We start from the raw sequence: 20,428 nt of genomic DNA, 5'->3' as shown, positions 1-20,428 counted from the left end.
TCTGATTTGGGATTTGCTTATCCTTTTCATCAAGTTTAGAGAGAAACAGCTACTTTTCTCCTAAAATTTTGTTGTGTGAACGATATCTTTCAAAGGGCTCTTTAAAATCTAACTTACAAAACAATAATGGAAATAACAAGCATTATCTCTATTTTTTATGAACCCATACTGTAGTTTTTCACCAGAAAGACATAGTTAACTATTTTCAGATAGGAAAAGAGAGGCACAAAATGGGAGCAGGCAGATAAGTATCCTCACCAAAAAGAACATTCACATCTCCCATTATCTATTCAAGTGCCTTATGAACTACTCTGCACCTTGTATAGCAACTTCTCCTTAAAGCCTGCTGAAATCCCTGGAGAGTCTTTCACCAACTTCACATGTCAATTTGAATCACACTTAGAGACAGCAAAGGAGACAACCAACAAGATTTGGAAAAAGATGTGCAAATGGTATCACTCGGTAGATTGATTTTGAGCTTTGGATGTCAATAAGAACCAGGTTTAGCAGCTGCTTGAGCCTGTGCCAGAGACAGAGCTGAGGTAAAAGGAACAATTTTATCAGGTGCACTTTGGCTGTGACAAGGTTCATCTTCAGATTGCAGGGATGCTCATTTTGCAAAAGCAAAATGGAAAATACTCCCCATTAAATGGCAGTAGTTCAAGCTTTTGCACAGAAGTCTGAGAAGCTGAATTACGCTGCCTCCATAACAAAGCATGAGCAATATTTCCCCACCTGCAAGCCAAGAGTTTAAACAAAGAGTTTTAAACAAATATAACTTTCCGGGGATGGGGGGAAGGGCATTGGTTTAGAATACATCAACTTAGAAGTTTTGTGAATAATCATCTGTGGATGAGACAGCCATCCTCAGGAAATCCAAGCAACAGCCCTTTTCTGGCTGCCACAATGCAGCTCCCACACCTGAGGGAAAGGAACCCAGCCACCCCTGGGCACACAATTTGCTGCCCAGCCCCAGGGCACTCATCTGGGCAAACAAATCTCTGTGTCTGAGGGCATGTGCCAGGTTTCAGACACAAATGCAGTCATGCCATCCTGCACTGCTCTGAAAAGCATCAGCCCAGCTAATGGCTGATGGGTTTGCTGCTCTTCACCTGCAGCTCCACAGGTGTCCCAGGCTCAGCTTCACTGCTCACTGCTCTGCTTGCAGTCCTCAGCAGCAGCACAAAGACCTCCCACACCTCTACCCTGGTCACAATCTCCACAATTGCTCCTTCCCTCTCCTAATCCAAGGCTGCAGGCTGGGGCACAGTTCACCCACAATCTACCTGACATACTTTCTAATGTACAAATTGGTTACTCACTTCCACTTTCATGTTTTGAGTAGATAACATTCTTCTGGCTGCTCTGCTGGGAATTACTTTCTTTTTGAGAAGATTTTCAGAGCCACATTTCCAGCTGTCATTGGCTACATCTGAATTAATAAATTCAAGGTGCCAGTGACTGAAATTTGCCATTATGTTAAATGTCTACAAAGGTCTCAGCATACTTCTGGACAACACCAACTAAGATTGCCCCAAACAATTCCCAGGCATAGTAGGGAGTTAATACCAGCTAGTTATCAACCCTAACAGGCAGGTTGAACACAATCCTCCCTCTTTTGAAGGCTTAGAGGTTCACTATTACAGAGGTGACTGGACCATGCAGATGGATCAGTACCAGGAATAAGTTCAGAAGCGTAGATTTAGCATTCATTGAGTTCATCCCAGGGGTAGCTGACATTTCTCAGGCTGCCTTTCGCTTTGCCCCCCGATGCTGATGGCTGAGCTTATCCAGAGCCAGACTTTTCTCCAGTCCACAAGGTCCGCCCTTTCTAAAATGTTGTGGATATTAATAAATATATGAAACTAGAAGTTACTAAAACCCAGAAGGGAAACTGGGTTCAGCTTGGTTTAAGTGTTTAGATGAAGGAACACAAAGAATGAAGCTAGGAGCTGCGAAGATGGTGAAAGGCCTTGAGGGGATGCTGCATGAGGAGCAGCTGAGGGCACCTGGCCTGTTCAGCCTGGAGAAGAGGAGACTGAGGGACAATACATTGCAGTCTACAATTTCTGTGTGAGAGGAAGAGGAGGAGCAGACACTGATCTCTGCTCTGTGGTGATCAGTGATAGGACTTGAGGGAACGGCCTAAAGTTGAGTCAGGAGAGGTTTAGGTTGTATATTAGAAAAACCACCAGGGTTTAGAAAAATCAGAGGATGACTGGGTGCTGGAACAAGCTCCCCAGGGAAGTGGACACAGCACCAAGCCTGACAGAGTTCAAGAAGTGTTTAGACAACACTCTCAGGCACATGGTGTGACTCTGGGGGTGTCCTGGACAGGACCTGGAGATGGACTTTGATGGCCCTTGTGTATTCCTTCCAACTGAGAATATTCTGTGATTCTGTAACTGTAATCCCAGTGAGTTCAACAAAGTCAGAGCCAGTTGTAAGGGTGTATGGGGAAGGTTTCTGAGCACAAGCTGGGCTGTATCAGTGGGCACGGCGCTGGGGACATGGCACTGGTGAGGCTGCACCTCGAGTGCTGTGCCCAGTTCTGGGCCCCGCAGTTCTGGAAGGACATTGAGGGGCTGGAGGAGGTCCAGAGAAGGGAACGGAGCTGGGGAAGGGTCTGGAGCACCTGTGAGAAGCAGGGGAGGGAGCCAGGGATGTTTAGCCTGGAGGAGGCTCAGGGCCAACCTTACCACTCTCCACAACTCCTTGACAGGAGGAGTCGGGCTCTGCTCCCAAGTAATAAAGGGCAAGACAAGAAGACATGGCCTCAAGCTGTGCGTAGGGAGGTTTAGGTTGGACATTAGGAAGCACTGCTTCGCAGAAAGGGTGGTTAGACATTGGAATGGGCTGCCCAGGGAGGTGGTGGAGTCACGGTCCCTGAAGGTCTTCAAGGACAGACTGGACGTGGCCCTCCGTGCCATGGTCTGGCTGCCCGCTGGTGTTCGACCATAGGTCGGACTCCATGGTCCGAGAAGCCTTTCCCAACCGGATCGATTCCGTGATTCCCGTGCGTCCCTCACCGCCCCTCCGGGGTTCCCGCCCGCGGCGGCCCGCCCCGCTCCGCCCCGCTCCGCCCCGCTCCGCCCGCCGTTCGACATGGCCGCCGCGCTGGGGAGGCTGCTGCGCGCCGCGGTGAGTGAGGGCCCGCCCGCCGGCCTGCCCGCCCGGCCCCGCCGCCGGCCTGACCCCCTCTGTCCCCGCAGGTGCCCCTGGCTGCCGCCGCCGGGAGGAGAGGGACTGCACGGCCCCCGGCCTGCGCCCGCCGCCCCTTCAGCCTCGGTAAGTGCGGGAGGGCGGCTGGGGAAGGCGCCCCGGGAGCGCCCCCGGGCCCGGCCCGCAGCTCTGCGTTCTCCCCTCCGCAGGCTCCTCGCGGTTCGCTGTGGCGGTGACCCAGCACGCCCCGGCCTTCAAGGGAACGGCTGTCGTGAACGAAGAGTTCAAGGAGCTGAGCCTAGATGATTTCAAGGGGAAATACCTTGTTCTGTTCTTCTACCCCCTGGACTTGTGAGTGCGGCTTTCTCCCTTTTCCCGATGGGCCTTCTGAAGGTCCTGCTGAAGGTCATCACAAGCGCTGCAAGTCGTTCTGGGTTTGTTCGATTTGAGCCAGTCTTGCAGGGCAGATGTGCCTGTTTCTAGAGCGTGAGTGATAAGATTGAGGGCACGCGGCCATTGTGTGTTAAAGCAGTGGATAGGGTGGCTGGAGAGCATCTTCTAGCTGCAAGGCCTGCATCAGGAGCTGGCTGTGGTTCCTGTTACACTCAGATCCCAGGGTTGAGGACATTGCTTTGCAATTTGGGACTGCCTTGGAGACTCTGTCCTTGAAGAAACAAGGCCAGGAGAACTGCAGCTAGACTGCTTTAGAGCAAAACATGATAGGATGGGGGTCAGTCTGCTCGGAAGACTTGAATTGCCAAGAGTGTCTTGGTGCATGTGGGCACATGGAGAAGGGTTTAACCTGCAGATTTTTCTGCTATAGTTTCCAAAAACTCTGTCCAGAGAGTGTCTAGCAGAGGCAGTTTCTCCATCTTTGTAAGGAATCTGTCTAGAACTTGGAGATGGTAACTGGTGTTCCAGCTGTGCGGCTGTGACTGTTGGTTTGAGACTGAAACTAATTTTGAGCAGGAAACATGGCTAAAAAATTATCAGTCTAAAGAAAATGCCTAGAAACAGACATGAGTCTTCTCTAGAGAAGATGGCAGAATTATTACAGCCTGATCTGTCTTCCCACAGCACCTTCGTCTGCCCCACGGAAATTGTGGCCTTCAGCAACAAAGCGAAAGAATTTCGTGATGTGAACTGTGAAGTGGTGGCAGTTTCAGTGGACTCTCATTTTACTCATCTGGCATGGATAAACACACCACGAAGGGTAGGAATTGAGTATCTTTTTGGGGCTTTCTCTTTTGGTTTGGTTTCTTTTCACAAGAGCTCCAGAGAAGAGGAGTTGAATAAATAATTGTGCCAACGCTGATTTTTAGTAGATTTCCTAAAGTCATATGCAATCAACTTCTAGATTTGATGACATAATTCTGACCTCTGTCTTTTGTTTTCTTTTTCATAATTGTCTGGCTTGGGTTTTTAACTTGTTTAGCTGTGATGATAGCCTTGTTGATAACATATCTCAAAAGACAAATGCTCAGTTTACATGTCACTGTCCCAAAGTGCCTGTGACAGCTGATAATGCACAGAAACTATCACAGAAAAGGAGCAGCAGCTGTTCAGTCGTTACTGTTAACAATTACCCAACAGTGGTGGCTTCAGGTTGGAAGCAGAGGAGCCACCAGTTTATTGGAGCACTTGTATCGTTAATTCTCATTTGCTGAAAGGGCTCCACTCTTGCAGTACAAATGGAGGCTTTTGGCTTTCTTTAGGGAAAGAAGGTGATAAAGACTTTTACTGGAGAGGAGCCTCTTTCAGATATGAAAAAACACCTGCTTTTGATGACATAAAGCATCTCCCTGGTTTAGGTAGTTGTAGAGGGCCACAGTTGTCCCAGGAAGGTACAGAAGCACCTGTGCCAGCAGTCCCAGCCTGTATGGACAGCATTGTCCAGTAGGGCTGCAGGCTGGGTGCCTTCTGGCACCACTGGAACATACAGGGGAGGGAGGAGAGTTTGCTGCATTTAATACACCTTGGCTGAGCCTGTCAAGAGTATTTCTGTTCTGCAGGCTTTGTTCAAAGCTCAGCAGTGTAATTGTGGCCTGAGTTCCCAGCTTTATCCCAAATTGTTCAGGATATGTCGCTTGTGCTCAGTGTTTTACAGATGCACAGACTGTTGAAAGGGACCCACAAGGCCCAGCTCAAAACACCCTGCACAGGGTGGAAAGAATTCCATGGTGGCATAGGCAGGAAACTGAGAACCCAGAGAAGCTGAAGCCTTGGTTTGTCTGACATCTGTGCTCAAAGCTCTGTGTAGGGAACTCTGTTGCAGACAAGTGTTTGCAGGGTCTGGGTCTGTGGCTGAGATTACACAGTGATTCACTGATGATGCCAAGAATAGCAAAGCTAATAAACTCCAGCCTTGTTTCAAGGTTAGAGAGCTTATCTCTCTTGCAGTCTCAGTCTGTGGCAAAATGGAAAGAAATCTTGCTTGACTCTTCAAATAGTATTTAAATTGATTTGTGAGAAGCAAAACAAAAAATAACCATATGCACTGAATAAAGCAGCAGAACTCTGACATACTTAGTGTGTGGGTAAGAGCATTGTGTTTGGAATCAGAATTTTTAAGATTGCAGAAGACCTCTGGGATCATGTAGTCTCATGATGATGAAGAGATGATGAACTCACCATCACCATGTTCACCACTAACTATGACCTCAAGTGTTGCATTCACATGTTTTTTTTCCCATGTCCTGGGAAGTCTCTTCCAATGCCTGACAGTCCTTTCTGTGAAGAAATTTTTGAAAATATTCGATATAAACCTCCCCTGGTGCAATTTGACATCATTTCCTTTTGTCCTGTCCCTTGTTACCTGGGAGAATAGGCTTACCCCTACCTGGCTACACCCACTTTTAAGTAGTTGTAGAGGTCACTCCTGCGTCTCCTTTTCTCCAGGCTACATATCTTCAGCTGCTCCTCATCAGATGTGTGCTCCAAAGTTTGTTTGTTCACAGGTTTGTTTCCCTTCCCTCCCCACCATGTTCATCCTGTTTAATTCTGAACACTTAAATATGCAGTAGAAATTTTTGTATTCAAAGCTCCTGAATAAGATACAAAGGAAGTTTTTCTGGAAATGTATGGCTGTTGCCATTGGTAGCCTCTTACCACCAAAATCAGCAATTCTAAAATGCTCAGTGCAAGAGAAATTTTCACTTTCTAAAGACATAAACTGTTCTTGACTACTTTAAAACAAACAAACAAAACAAACCCAAGCAACACCACACACACTCGGTTCTTTTCATGGAGCAGATGCCTTGGTTGTGTTTTGTTGTTACTGTGCCCTCAAGAACATGGAATCCAGCACTCAGGGAGGATCATCCTATGGAGCTTTTTGTAACCAAGGGAAATCTTTCTCTGTCCTCTAGAGCGGCGGTTTGGGCAAAATGAATATTCCAGTTCTGTCAGACCTCACAAAGGAGATCTCCCGTTCTTATGGGGTGCTGCTGGAAGGACCTGGCATAGCACTGAGGTAAGGCTGGACTGCTGTGCTGGGACACAACCCAGTGTAACCAACATAAGGCACGCTGTCCCCTCCTGCAGGGAAATGGCAGATGAAGACTGGGAGATGTCTTCTGCTGCAGGATGGCTGGATGACACCCTGAGGAAAGGCTGGATGCCACCTGCTCATTTTGGGCATGAAGCTGAGAATGGCTCCAGGCCTCTCTGAAAATGTGTGAGGGAAAAGCCAGAGAACTCCATGTCCCTAACTCCATGTCCATAGAAGGGCAATTTCTGATAATTTTTTTCCATAGTAGTCCCTGAGAAACAGTTGATTGGATAGGAGTCTTCTGGAGACCTTCAGTTCCTGATCTCTTTGGATCAGGAACTTTAGGCATTTGTTTACTGAGAGATTAAGTTAATTAGTATGGTAAGATTGGGACTTTGCATACAAGCATTTGTGAAAACCAACGGGATTTAATTTAGTAGCATAATGCACAAGCAGCTCTTCACTCAGCACCTACAGATTTGACCAAAAAGACATGGGCAGGATGTCAGCTTTCAGTTTTGAAGTACAGGTGGAACACTGAGTTCTCCCTTTGTTCCCTCTGCCTAGATTGAATAGTCTCCATACATACTTTGTAATTTCCCAGTACCACAGCAGTGGTGGATTGCTTTGCTGACAAACAAGATACCAAATGCTGCAGTTCCCTCCTAACTGACGTGTGTCACTGCTGAAATTGTGCGCCCAGTCCCTTGTGTTTGGCCTGGGAAATTGATTTGCCTTGCCTGAACTGCTCCATTGCAGAGGTCTGTTCATCATTGACCCAAACGGGATCATCAAGCACCTGAGTGTCAATGACCTGCCCGTGGGGCGCAGCGTGGACGAGACTCTGCGCCTGGTCAAGGCCTTCCAGTTCGTGGAGACACACGGCGAGGTGTGCCCGGCTGACTGGATTCCAAACTCCCCCACGGTGAGTGCCTGCTCAGGGCTAAATGCATCCTCCTAAAGACAGCCACTGGTGCTTGTCTGGAGGGCTGGATCCACTCGGATGTGAGGTGATTCACTGTGCCTGTGCCTGTTGTCTGAACACAAAGCTGTTATCGGTTGGGCCAGTTTAGTCTGTTTGTCTGATAGTAAGTGTGGGATTTCTGTGAAGAAAGTTACTGGTTTCCTTTTAGGAGATGCAAATTGTGTTCAAAACTCCAAACTTGACTTGGACTCTCCATTAACTGAGTTCAAATTTTTTACTTACTTAACGCATTGTAATTTAACAGAAAAATGTGGTTTATATGTTAGCCGAGTTCAGATATTTTACTTACTTAGTGCATTGTATTTAACAGAAAAACATGGTTTATATGTTAGGTGAGTTCAGATATTTTACTTACTTAATGCATTGTAATTTAACAGAAAAACATGGGTTATATGTTAGCTGAGTTGAGATTTTTTATTTACTTAATGCATTGTAATTTAACAGGAAAAATGTGGTTTATACGTTAACTGAGTTCAGAGTTTTTAATTACTTAATTACTTACTTTTTACTTTAAGAGGAAAAATGTGGTTTATACTTACAATTTTCAAGTAGGACTTGTACATGATCTAGGCTTTTGTCTTCCAACCAACTTTCAACCAATCAATAAACAGATCACTGTTTTTATAAAGTATGCATGTATTTTCTTGGATAAAGTATCAAATCTGTGTTTTTTTTATCATACCTGTTCCAAGTAATAACTTAACTTTCTTTTCTTGACAGATCAAACCAAGCCCAGAAGGTTCCAAAGAATATTTTGAAAAAGTGCATTACTAAACACTCAAATATATGGATAAAATTCTTTAGTTTTGTCTACTGAAGACATTCGGAAAACAGCTGTGATTGTAAAAATTAATAATAAAAATAAAAGCTGTCATTTTCTCATGTTTAAGAAGAAATTAAATGCTGAAATATTTACTGACTCCCTTGTCTTGCTTTAAAAAGGGTAAAACTAAGGCTTTCCCCCCTGCCTTCTGCAACTTCAGTTTCATGGATTTCTGTGACCATTAATCATCTTCCTGAATGTGATGAGTACACAAGTTACAGTTGTCTTCCACTGGCTTTTCCCTTTATCTAGTTTTGGACCAGAAAAATTCCTGCATTTCATTTTCTCACACAACGTAAAAGTCCGTTAAAAAAAAAAAAAGAAAAAATACAAGGATAGAATTTTGATACATGGTTTGTTTTTAATGATTTTTGCAGAGGAAGAGATGAATGTAATAAGTAAAAGTAATTTTAAAATCATTGGTTTTGTGTGTAAATGCACTAAAACATGGAAAGAATGTAAATGTGTGCCATTTAAAACAGAAATGCAGCTACTCAGGAGCACTAACAAGCATGAACTTTAATTTTGTTTGGGAGATGGTAAAAACATGAACCCCCGTAGTGCACTTATTGGAGCGTAATGGCAAAGTTTCTTTCACTTGAATTTGCTTGACTCTTGTACTGCTTGAAACTGATGTAGCATCTCTCTAGCTATAATAAAATAATCTTAACGTGGCCTAGCAGCAGGCGTGGTGCTTTGCTTTTCTTTCTCTTTCTCTCTCTCTGGAAGGAACTGAATGTGTTCATTGCCTCAGCAGCTCCGACAGCAGCTCACAGGTGCCATGGGGAGCAGCCCATGGACATAAAGTCCTGGGGGGCTGCACAGATCAATACAACACTGTGTGTGTTTCTGTTTTTCATCTTCTGACCCTCTGAGCAAAGAAGCACAAGGTGGCTGAGCCCTGAGTTAGCTTTATAACAAGGATCAATGCTGTAACAAAGGATGTAAAATTGAGACTGAAGCGGTGCTGGTGCTGATGCTCCGGGTTCCACTAGCTGCAAATCTTTTCAGTCCGGGTGTTTGGTTGTTTTGGGAATGTAACCATGGGTTTTTCCCAGTTAACCCGGTATTTAGTGTTATGAGTAGAAAAGTTGCCCATTTTTTTTTTAAAGATTGCAGAGTTCACAGGTTGGGCCAGTTGCTGCCAGGGTGGAGTTCTAACTGTTTGTTGTTGTAGTCCCTGTTGTTAATAGTTTTTCGTTAACTACCTGTTGTTGATGGTTGGGAATTCTCCTTTTTTTGTCGAGTAAGACCTTGCTGCTTCCTGGAGGATGGCGCCCAGGACAGTGAAGAGGAGGGGACATCAGGGTTGGCATGCAAATGAAGAGGCCCCTCACCAAACCTAGCTAAAACCCCCTAGAAACAACAGAACTGAGGGATCGAAGCGATGTCTAGACGCGAGGAACAGAATCCAGTGTCCGCTAAGACCCTTTTTAGCCCTCACCCTAACCTAAAAAGATGTCGGCTGGAAAGAGGACCTCGAATGTCAAACCGAAAAAGTGGAATCTCCTGGTGCTCTCGTGAGGAACAGAAGCCCCAGCTCTGCCTGCAGACCAGCGGTCACAGCTGCACTTTTCCTCCTCCTCGTGCCACTCCTGGAAGCAGCGGCGCCGTGTCGGTTCTTCCCACCCGAGCTGATTTTTAATAAAGGCATTAAAAGGAGAAAGATCTCCTGCCCTGTTTATTTCATTTGCCGCACCAAAGTGGCCGGGTTGTGCCTGCGGGGCTGCGACACCCCGACCTTCACCCGGCCTTGCCTTGCCTTCCCGGGAACCCGCTGGGAAGGGAAAGCCCGTGGGGCCTTGCCTTGCCTTCCCGGGAACCTGCTGGGAAGGGAAAAGCCCGTGGGGCCTTGCCTTGCCTTCCCGGGAACCCGCTGGGAAGGGAAAAGCCCGTGGGGCCTTGCCTTGCCTTCCCGGGAACCTGCTGGGAAGGGAAAAGCCCGTGGGGCCTCTCGCCAGCGCGCTGCGGGGAGCGGGGCCCCGGCGCGGCGGCTCCGCGGCCGGGCGGAGCGTGCGGCACCGGACCGGGCCCGGCGGCGCTTCCGGTGCCGCGGCTCCATGGACGCCAACCTGCGCTTCTGGAGGGCGGAGGGGCAGGTGGGCACCGCGGCCGGGAGGGGGCACGGGTCGTGTTAGGGACGGTCCGGAATAACGCCTCCAACGTGTCTCCCTCAGTCTTTCTTCCAGAGGTTTCTCCTCTGGGCGGACGCCTTGGATCCGCTGCTGCTGTTCAAGTCCTCCGTGAGTAGCGCGGGAAGGTCGAGATGAGCGGGCGGCCTGAGGGGCTGTGGCTGGGCCGGGGGTGGAATGGGATCACCGCAGGGCTGCTGTGGAGAAGGGAATTCATGAGGAATGTAGCGGTGGATGTCATGTTCCGCTGCCTAAAGAGGCTGCAGAGAGCTGGGGAGGGGCTTAGGACAAGGGCACGGAGTGCTGGGACAAGGGAATGGCTTTAAAGTGTCAGAGGAGGTTCAGATTGTGTAGCTGAAAGGAATTCCTCCCTGTGAGGGTGGCAGGCCCTGGCACAGGGTGCCCAGAGCAGCTCTGGCTGCCCCTGGATCCCTGCAGTGCCCAAGGCCAGGCTGGACAGGGCTGGGAGCAGCCTGGGACAGTGGAAGGTGTCCCTGCCCTTGTCAGGGGTGGCACTGGATGGCTTTAAGGTCCCTCCCAAGCCGGACCATTCCACAGTCCTAGGATAAACAGAAACCCACGGGTGTGCACTTCTGATTACATAAACCAAGGGACATTTCTAGGCACAGCCATCTCAGCAGCCCTGCTGTGCCAGCAGTTGAATTATCCCAATAGTTTAAAATCTGTGATCGTGAATTCATTGTGTCTAGGAGTGTTCTTGCTTTCACTGCAAGGAACAGATACATCATTAGCTTCTAGGTTTGTTTTATAGCTGATGTATTGCACTTAAAATATTGAAACTGAGATGGTTTTGTTTGTTTTGTTTTATTTTTTTCTCTCAAATACAGAATGAAATACAAAGAACCAGGTTATCAATACTACTCAATGAGAAGACCCTAAGTGAGCCCATACAGAATAATCAGGTATTTTGGACTGCAGTTAAAGTCTTAACATAAGTGTTTATCCATATTCAATTGTTGTTTTATGGTTTAAAATGTTTACTAGTTTTACCTTTTTAAAATAAACCTTCTGTTCTGCCCTAGTGTGTGCTTTGGTGCTGTTACACAGCTCATGGGATGTGAATGCTTTATATTCAACAGGGAGTATAAGGAAAGAAATTTTAGGGGAAGAATATAATTAAAGGAATATATAAATATATGTATTATACAAATATATATATATACAAATATACTTTGTATAAAAGGAAGTGATTAGAAAAAGACATAGAATAATTTTAGAAAGAAGATTTTACCCTGCCTCTTCTGAAATTTAATTATTAACCTAATTTTCCAACTGTTGTAGACTAAAAAAGCCTTCTTGCTAAGCCTGGTAAGTTTACAAAATATTTAGATTATTTTTTTCCCCTTATTCAAGTATGGCAAAGATGTTCTAATTTGCTTTTTTTTTTCTTTCCAAGTCCAGCGTACATCCTGACACAGACAAGATAATTCCTGTTTTGTTTAGGCCTCCAGGTGGGTTCCCCTAATTTTATGTGTGTGACTGAAGCATCAGGGAGGAATAGCTCATGGTGAACAGCTGCTGTGATACCACAGTGACACTCTTCTCCACATAGAAAAGCAAGCAGACTCTTCTCTTAGTTGCATTGTTAAATGTATGGAAGATTGATTTATTCCTATGGTCCTGCTGAGGAATTTCTCCCTGGGATAATCTGCTCATCTAGATGGAAACACTCTGATCAGTCTCTGCTTCTTGTTACTGCAGAATGAGTTCCCAAATCCCTCCACGTTTAACTGTCTGCTGTAATTTAAGTTTTTCCCTTGATGGCTGCTGGATAAATTTACATTCTGGTGACAGATCAGGCGTGCTTGGGGTTTGTTTAGGCAGCACAGCTGTTAATCAGAGAGAACCACACTGAGGCTCTGTACTCATTATCTCCTGTTTATTATCTCCACTCAAAACTGTGGCAGCTTTTGTTACACCTCTCTTTTTGAACAGAGGGCTGAACTTGTCTTCAGTTATTTGGTTTCCAAGCAGCCCTGGGGAGGGGAATTCATGAGGGCTCCTTTTGGCTGTGAAATCTGAGCAGGGATTGTGGCTTCCTTGAGCCAAGAGTGAGAGATAAAGCTTAGGGCTGAAGTTAATGGTGATGCTGGGGTTTGTGGGCAGTGTTTTACTTGGAGATGAAGTTAGGGGAATTTTCTGCTCTAGACCATCCATCTACACTCAGAGATGTTATTTTTACTGAAATAAAGTTTTCTTTCTTTTTAGCTTTCATGCCCATAACTCTTCCCTTGGTGAGTAATAGTGACAGATGCCAGTGTGCATCCAGCAAGGCTTCCGTTGTCCATAGCCAGGGGTTGGAGGGAGGGAATGGAAGTTTTGGGGCTTTATTGTAGCTTCAGCACAAGCTGTTTGAAAGACATCTGTTGTATGGGAAGTAACCTGGAAATCGAGCTCTTAAAGAATCTCCCTGGAAGTCCAAAGCTGTTGGTTACCCTTCTCCAGCAGCATTCCAAGAGACTGTTCATGTGTGAGGACAGCTTTCTGATGCAAGGTGAGATCACTCAGCAATGAGAGCAAGGCAAGGTGTGGTCTGTTCAGCCTCAAAAATCTAGAACAAGAGAATGTTACAGCCTGGAACCAGGGCTGATGGCCTTTGGCACTGCTGCCAGTGGTACCTCAGCAGTTCTCCTGGTGCTCCTGCACCAAAAACCTCCACACTCTTCAAGCCTCATTTTCTTGTGCGTTTTCCTCTTAGGTCATCGTTTCATCTGTTCAGCGCCACGCAAGACATTCTTTTTTTTGGCAGGTAATTGCCTCTTTCTTTCTACTTTTACAGCTCTTCTAGTCTCAATCCTGAATTCAACTTTTCTTACAATCTCTTGTTTCTGCAGTTTGTGTTTCACACATACACCACAGCATTCACTCTGGTAAATGGAAATGGCACCCCAAAGGCTGAAGTGAGTATTGATTTTTATTTTTGTAATCCTCTTCATTATGCAGATGCCATTTTGAACTTGATTTGAAGTGTTTTACAATGTATTTATGCAGTGTGGTTTTTCTGTCCTTAGGAATACTCACTTCCGCAAAAGCAGCTCTTGCTTGGCTTGGGAGCCATTTCCTATTCAGCCTGTGTTGGTGTAAGTATTTGCTCAATGACTGCTTTCCTTACAAGCTCTCCTGAGAAGGAGTTGGCACTGAGTGCCAGATATCCTTCAGGATATCCACAGTGCCACATATCCTTCAGGACTGTGCTCTGGTGTTCTGCTCTGATGTCTTGCCACAGAACTGTTCAGGATAAGAATATTTTCTGATCATCTGTCAGCCATTATTTTGCTTGGCTTCCCCTCATGCTTCCTCTTGTGTCAATTTCTTTGTTGTTTTGCAAGTTTAGCAAACAGGTAGTGAGAGGAGTGAGAGGAGCTGGCCAGTGTTCATAAACACAGGGTGAGCCACTGTTGTAGCTGATTTTTCATGTGGTGCTGTGGAAGAGATCTAACTCCAAACAAGTGGTGAGGTCTGCAAGCATCAGTACTGGACAATGTTTGCTCAAATCTCAGGAACATAGCCATAAAAATACTGCACTGCATGCAGGGAAATTAGTCTTCCAGAAGGGAGCTGACCCTGTACTCTCTGCTGGAATAGGAGGTTTTGGTTTCTGGAGTTTGTTACATCAGAATGAGCTCAGGAATCATCATGACAATCATCACAAGTGTAGATGTCTCTGTAATGCCTCTCCTCACCCCCCACCACAAAGCAGTGATTTTCATAAGCTTCTGGCAGAAAAATGGGATTGTTCTTGCTTCTGTTAGAGGAGTTTCACCTCTGCCCACTGCAGGGCAAAACAGCTGGCCAGGATTGCTCAGGCCTTACAGAAACCTGGGGAGGCAGCCCTGCCTGTGGGTCATCATGGGAGTGCTTCCCTTTGTCCTTCAGGGCAGTCTCTGAGGGTCAGCTGGTGTCCTGGCCCTTTATTCCTACATGAAACTTCCTGCAAGTGTGTTATGGGAATATAGAATTGGGCTGAAACTGCAGAGAAGCAGGAAAAATACAGAAGTAAACCAGATTTCCTGTTTGGGGGAGAGAGAAATGTGTGACACAATGCAGTTGGATGAATGTCCAAGGAATATTAGTCAGAGGTAATAATTTTCTTTTTTCTGTCTTTGTATTCACACTGCTGCTCTCCTCTACATAATAATGTTGAATGCTTTTTTTATCACAATGTTTTGCATTCTTATCTAAAAGAGTGATTACAAGCACCTTCATTAACTAGAGAAGTTGTATATTTTGTTGGAATGTTAAACCAAAGCATTTGTTTATTTTCATAGATGGTAACCAAGTCACAGATTGATTTTCCTAACCTGTTACACTGAAATGCTGCACATTTTTTCAGTGGCCTGTTTCCTCTTCATGCCTTAGGCTCTCCCTCTTGTCTTCATGAATCGTTACGCGTTGAAGAACTCATTAATGCAGCTTGTGGTCAGAAAACTGCTGCCTGCTCCTCTGCTTGGTGAGTGGGAACAAACTGTGCACCATTTTCCTGTCTGACTGTAGAGTTTTCTTGCTTTTGCACAGGTGTGGTCTCTGTTTCTTCTCTGACTGCCTTTGCTGGTCCCCTCCTTTCTGTGGGAGACAACTCTCACTGTGCAGCATCCCCGACCTCACTGGATTCTTACTGGTTTTAGTTTCAGAGCTGCAGAGCACTCCTGTGAGCTTTGTACACATACCTGAAAGCACCTGAACACATCAGGAGGGCAGCAGCAGTGGCACTGACGTGACCTGGTGTGGCACATGTGTGACACCAGAGTGCAACATCGCTCTGGGAGTGCAGAAAGGGAGACTTGTTCCAGCAGGGTGTTATTAATCCTACAAGGAAAGAGCTGTTCATTACTGCAACAGCTCTGCTGCCAGGGTGAAGTTGCACCAGGACAAGTTTAACTATTTAATGTCATTAATTATGTTTCTATTGCCATAATAGAAATTTTTTGCCTTTCTTAGGGAAAAATTGATACAATTAAAATGCATCATCTCCTCTGTTTCAAGTTATGTGAGATGCCTACTCAGATCTTTCTGAAGTACATTAGAGGTTTCTGGCTTGTTTCCTTGGAGCAGGTGTTAAATGTGCTTCCATTTTCTTAAATGTAGAGAAAAGCCTGAAGGTAATTGATTAGTGTTAGTCCAGCCATTTGCAAAGTGTCCTCTGGTACACTAATGTCTTTATGGAATAGCTCTACCAAAAACTAATAAAAAGAGCAAACTCTTCTTTCAAGCAAGGTCAGATTGACAGTCTGTGCCCTTCCTTTCAATGCAGGATGCAACCTTTTCTGAAATGCTGTTTGTTCCTTTCAGGATTTTGTCTTCTGTGCTGGATTTTATGCTGAGCAGGACAAAACCTAACCACAACAGAAATCCCTCCACTTTCTCTTAAGACAAAGCACTCGTGGTTTGAGCTGGATGGAAATGATTTTAAAGCTCTGAATCCATAATGACAAAGCATCTTTTAGGTCTGAAGCCTTGCAGTCTCTCTCAAGCTTCTGAAACAGAGATTCAGATCCCGAGTAGATTTTCATGGGGCAGTATTTTTTCAGCTGTCATGTTATTCAGATGTGAAGTGTTGAACTGGAAATGTAAAATGCACATCATTATGAATGTTACTATGAGGCAGTCCTTTGGGATCTATTAAAGCAAAGTGCCCTTTACCCCTGCAGGTCTGACAAGTGCATTTACCGTGGCGATGGTGAGAAGCCCAGAATTTGATAATGGGATAGAAGTGATGGACAGGAATGGCAAGGTTATAGGAGTGTCTAAGAAGGCTGGTGAGAAGGTAGGTGAGGGGGTGGAGAACTTTTTTGACTTGCCTTTCATTCCCTGCTAAGAGCAGAATGTGATGCTGAGACTAGATAGGGTTGGATATATTGAATAAGGAATTCCACATCAGGTGCTGAATCTTTGGGCAGGCTTGGATTAGGTCTCTGGAACCAGGTTCCACAACTTCAGTGTCACCAAGGGTTGACTGCCTCCCCACACCAGTATACTAAGGACCAGAGACACTGGCACAGACATTTCTGTTTGCTCTGGTCACCTCCAGAAGGAGATAAGACTCTTGGATCTTTTGAAGGGACACCTCAGAGAAAAGCCCTGTATTGTGGAAAGAACTGCATGAGCATAAGGATTTGGGTACAGCTGGAGAGAGAACTTAAGATTTAACACAGGCTAGTTGGGATGTCCAGAAGGTATAACCAATTGTATGAAGTTCAGCACAACTTTCAAAAGCCAGTCTTAGCAAAATTATTATCATGGCAGGAGATCTCATCAGTAGTTTCACCTTATTTTAAAGGAATTTCTCAGTCATAAGCAGAGTATTTGTCTCTGAGTTTCCATTTAAGAAAGAATTCCTGTAATAATTGTTGTTATCCCTCATTAACCTGTTGCTTTCAAGTCCAGAGTGTAAGACAAAAAAGCAGTCAGGGCAGCAGGCAGTGCTTGAAGCTGCCCAGAACATTCTTTTGACACCACTTGTTTTGCTCTCTCCCTGAAGGCTGTTATGGAAACAGCATTGTCCAGAGCAGTCTTGTTTGGGACAACATTCTTCCTGCCAGAAGTGCTGATGTACTGTCTGCAGAGGTGAGAGGCACTGCAGGGGCTGGGGTGCCTGGGCAGTGGGACTCTGCTTTTCAGTCTGGCTGTCACCATTTGCCAGGTTTTCCCTTGGGTTTGCAGTATTGCTTGCCTTGGTGGAAGTGATGATGTGGGAAGTTGCTGTTCAGCTGCTGTGATTCTTTGAGATCATTAAGTGAATCTGGTTATGTCTAACCCATGCTCCAGGGTTTGTAGGAATGAGGTTTTCCTCTCTGCTTCCATGCAGTAAAAACACAAACAAACATGTTTGTGCTCTCCTGACAGGCTGTTTTTCCAGCACCTACCCACCTCCAGTTCCCTAATTTAAGATTTGAGTTTCAATGTCTGTATCAAGGTTGTTTACAGCACTTAGCTTAGGTTTGTATTTCTGAAGAGGTAATTTGGCACTTGAATTTGCAATTAAAGCTGGATCCCAACTTCCTAATAGTTTTCCACCTGTTGTAAAACATGTTCTTGCTTTTCAACATTTTAAATCCCTGTATCCTAAGAAGAATACATTGTATGCTTTATGAGAGGGTTCTTAGCCTGCCCTGAGCTTTTTGTCATGTAAATAATACAGGTGGGGATCGTCTCTGTCAGGTAATTTGGTATTGCCTAAATTGATTCCCTATCAGCTTAAGGGACTCCTGTTACCAGAAGACAAATGCAGATGTAAAATAAAATTTTATATCTATATGTCAAGTAAAAAATTTTTGCACAAGGTAAAATAGGGCTGCCCACAGGAACAGAATGTGTAAGGAAAGAAGGTAATGCAAGAAAAATCTTAATGAAGGAACTGAGCCACTTTAAAGCACGAATGTACTTTCTCTCCTTTTGTCACTTTGTTCTTGCTGCTTTTTTTCTTAATCTTGACAGTCTGAGCTTGGAAAATGCTGCAGGCAAGCACAAAACAAAGGGAAAGCACAGGAAGTTAAGAGTAAGACCATAGGAAATTCAATAAGGAAACATGTTTAGGAACCATAAGCCTAGATTATTACTACTTTCAGTAAAATAATAGCTAATGCTTTTTGTGTCACTGTCAGATTAGTTTTCAATACACTGACATACTTTTTTCAATGTCTTGGACAGAGGAAGATTTGTTAAAAATCCTCGTGCTTTGGGTCCTGTGAGGATGTTTGTGATTATGTCAGTCCTAGCAGGGATGCTGCCAGTCTCCTTTAGTATGTTCCCACAGTGTGGGGAGGTAAGTCCTTTCACAGGAATTGATTTAAGATTATTGTGACATTAAATCAGCCTTTCAGAACTATGGCCAGCACTCTGAAGGCCACATATTAAAAAAATCAACAGGATTAATGTGGTACATCTTAAATGGGGCAGCAGAGAGGCTGCTTGTGAAGGCCCGTGCAGCAGGCAGAGGCTCACAGGACTTTTAAGGTCTGAGCTCCATTGTGTGTTATTTATATTTACACTTTTCAATGTAGATTTATCAGGCTTTCACAACAGTCTGAAGCAAGCAAGGTCAGGAGAACTAACTCTTGCAATTTTCAGTTGTTTCTTTTATTTGTCTAAACTTTCTGGCATTTTAGTTTTTTGGGTTTTTTTAATATTTCTTCATCTCTTACTACAACAAAGCAAACTGAACATAAATGAGGGGACTTTTGAGGAATTATGTACTGAGATTAGGGCTGGTTGATGCCCTTTGGGCTTCCCAATGGCTCATCCCACAGCAGAAGTTCTCCTATGTGTCACCCAAATATATTTACAGCTGGATTTGGTGATATCTCTTCACACCTAAATGATTCTGTGATTCTATAGTGAACAGGGGTAATGTCACTATTTTAAAAAAATAAGTATTTTTTCCAGTATGTGTGCACATGTAGAAAATGCTGGAGGAGAAAAAAAGCCCCAAAACAACAGCGAAAACTCCCTCAAATCCCCAAATAAACAAAGAGCAAGTCCCAAATCCTGAATGCAGTACTTGAATTTGTGCAAAGTGCAATGGAGTAACAAGGACTTAACCTCCACTTTCCAGGCCATGGTGGTGCTGATTCCCTTTTCTCCTACATTGCAGATAAAGCGAGCAGACCTTGAACCAGAAATTCTGTCATCTACAGAAGAAACAGAGTTCTTCTACAACAGGGGCATTTAGAGCCTGGCTTTTATACAGAAGTGTGTGCTCTGATCCAAGTGAATCCTGAATGCACCACTGGCATTTGTGACTGAATTGTGATTCTGTGTGGCAAAGGTGCCAGATCTGGTGTACGATGGTGAACTTGGCAATGTGGCTTTGCCAGCCCAGCCTGGAGGCACATAAACACACCTCAGCTGATGCTGAGAATTGCTAGAAAAGCACTGTAACTCAGCCTTTGTCACAAGCTATGTTCTGTGCTTCCCCAGATGATTGATTTCTTAATTATATGACTGCTGAGTACTTAAGTTTGTTCTGCTGCTTCAACTTTTGGTGTGCTTCTTTCCAGGAACCCAGCTGGTGAAGGCTTTGACATCAGTACTCCTGTGGGTAAAGTCCAGCTGGTTCTTCTCAGAACACTTTCATGTTTTCAGTGATCTAACAATGCTCCTTTTGAGGATGAGATGTGAGTGAGGCAGCCCTTGAAGTGATATTAGACAAAGCAACCCTGATGGCAATAGAATATTGGTTTAATTTAGTTGTTTAAAAAGTGTTCAGGAAATGGGTGACAAACTTGACTACCAGTTAATTCCTGTTTTTCTAAACGTCCTTGAAGGAGTTGTGAAGCTTGATGGCCCTTGAGCTTTAGAACTTGGTTTTTACACTGAAGCCATGAGGAGATCCCATGTCTTTCTGACCTTGTGGTGGACAGTGAGGAATTCCACTTTTGCAGGTTGGCTGTATTTATCCAAAGAAAGAAAGCTCTTTTGATATGTGCCATCATTTTTGTATGTGGATCAGCAACGTAATACATTTTGCTGATCCTATGAAATTATCCTCAGCTGTCTGTGAAGAAAGAGCTTACAGGATACTCTAATTGTGACAACATCTTCAGTGATTTTTGAGCTACCTCTACTACAACTCCTGCCTATAGTTATGTGAGGTGCTGCTAAGGCTGTGTGACAAGGATGGAAATGCACTAAATAGTACAAAATTATTTGTGTGAAGGTGATTATCACAAGTGCAGCCTTCAAAGTGTGCCATAATTTAACTTAGGGCACAATGCACAGGTCACTGCTCTGCTGTTGCTGGAGGATTGGATTTCTTTTCACAGTGTGAGGAAAACAATGGTTGCCCAATCCAATCCATCCTACAGGAAGAGAGCAGC

General features: G+C 44.8%; 2 protein-coding genes across 2 annotated transcripts; both read left to right on the top strand.

Annotated features, from left to right (window-relative positions):
• Positions 1-3,085: 3,085 nt before the first annotated feature.
• On the top strand, positions 3,086-9,139 carry PRDX3 (peroxiredoxin 3). Its single transcript, XM_030951654.1, has 7 exons — positions 3,086-3,141; positions 3,213-3,288; positions 3,372-3,513; positions 4,240-4,375; positions 6,531-6,634; positions 7,412-7,577; positions 8,358-9,139. The coding sequence occupies exons 1-7, from the start codon at positions 3,106-3,108 to the stop codon at positions 8,409-8,411; spliced, it is 714 nt and encodes a 237-aa protein (XP_030807514.1). The 5' UTR covers positions 3,086-3,105; the 3' UTR covers positions 8,412-9,139.
• A 1,310-nt stretch (positions 9,140-10,449) lies between these two features.
• On the top strand, positions 10,450-19,568 carry SFXN4 (sideroflexin 4). The gene is made up of 14 exons (XM_030951687.1): positions 10,450-10,559; positions 10,638-10,703; positions 11,441-11,515; positions 11,895-11,921; positions 12,010-12,064; positions 12,822-12,847; positions 13,312-13,362; positions 13,448-13,513; positions 13,625-13,693; positions 14,973-15,063; positions 16,262-16,377; positions 17,092-17,177; positions 18,261-18,375; positions 19,204-19,568. Exons 1-14 carry the CDS (start codon positions 10,521-10,523, stop codon positions 19,279-19,281), a joined length of 960 nt encoding a protein of 319 aa, XP_030807547.1. The 5' UTR covers positions 10,450-10,520; the 3' UTR covers positions 19,282-19,568.
• The last annotated feature ends 860 nt before the right edge of the window (positions 19,569-20,428 follow it).

This window comes from Camarhynchus parvulus, chromosome 6, assembly GCF_901933205.1.
Source record: "Camarhynchus parvulus chromosome 6, STF_HiC, whole genome shotgun sequence".
Taxonomy (NCBI): Eukaryota; Metazoa; Chordata; class Aves; order Passeriformes; family Thraupidae; genus Camarhynchus; species Camarhynchus parvulus.
Note: the sequence above shows the minus strand (reverse complement) of the source record. Positions and strands in the feature narration are given on the sequence as shown.

Bases quoted from the DNA above. Each gene is read 5' to 3' on its own strand.
- SFXN4 (XM_030951687.1), top strand. From the start codon at position 10,521: ATGGACGCCAACCTGCGCTTCTGGAGGGCGGAGGGGCAG. The intron at 11,922-12,009 runs GTAAGTTTACAA...TTTCTTTCCAAG, and splicing joins AAGCCTTCTTGCTAAGCCTG to TCCAGCGTACATCCTGACAC. The intron at 16,378-17,091 runs GTAGGTGAGGGG...CTCTCCCTGAAG, and splicing joins CTAAGAAGGCTGGTGAGAAG to GCTGTTATGGAAACAGCATT.
- PRDX3 (XM_030951654.1), top strand. From the start codon at position 3,106: ATGGCCGCCGCGCTGGGGAGGCTGCTGCGCGCCGCG. The intron at 3,289-3,371 runs GTAAGTGCGGGA...TCCCCTCCGCAG, and splicing joins CCGCCGCCCCTTCAGCCTCG to GCTCCTCGCGGTTCGCTGTG. The intron at 7,578-8,357 runs GTGAGTGCCTGC...TTTTCTTGACAG, and splicing joins GGATTCCAAACTCCCCCACG to ATCAAACCAAGCCCAGAAGG.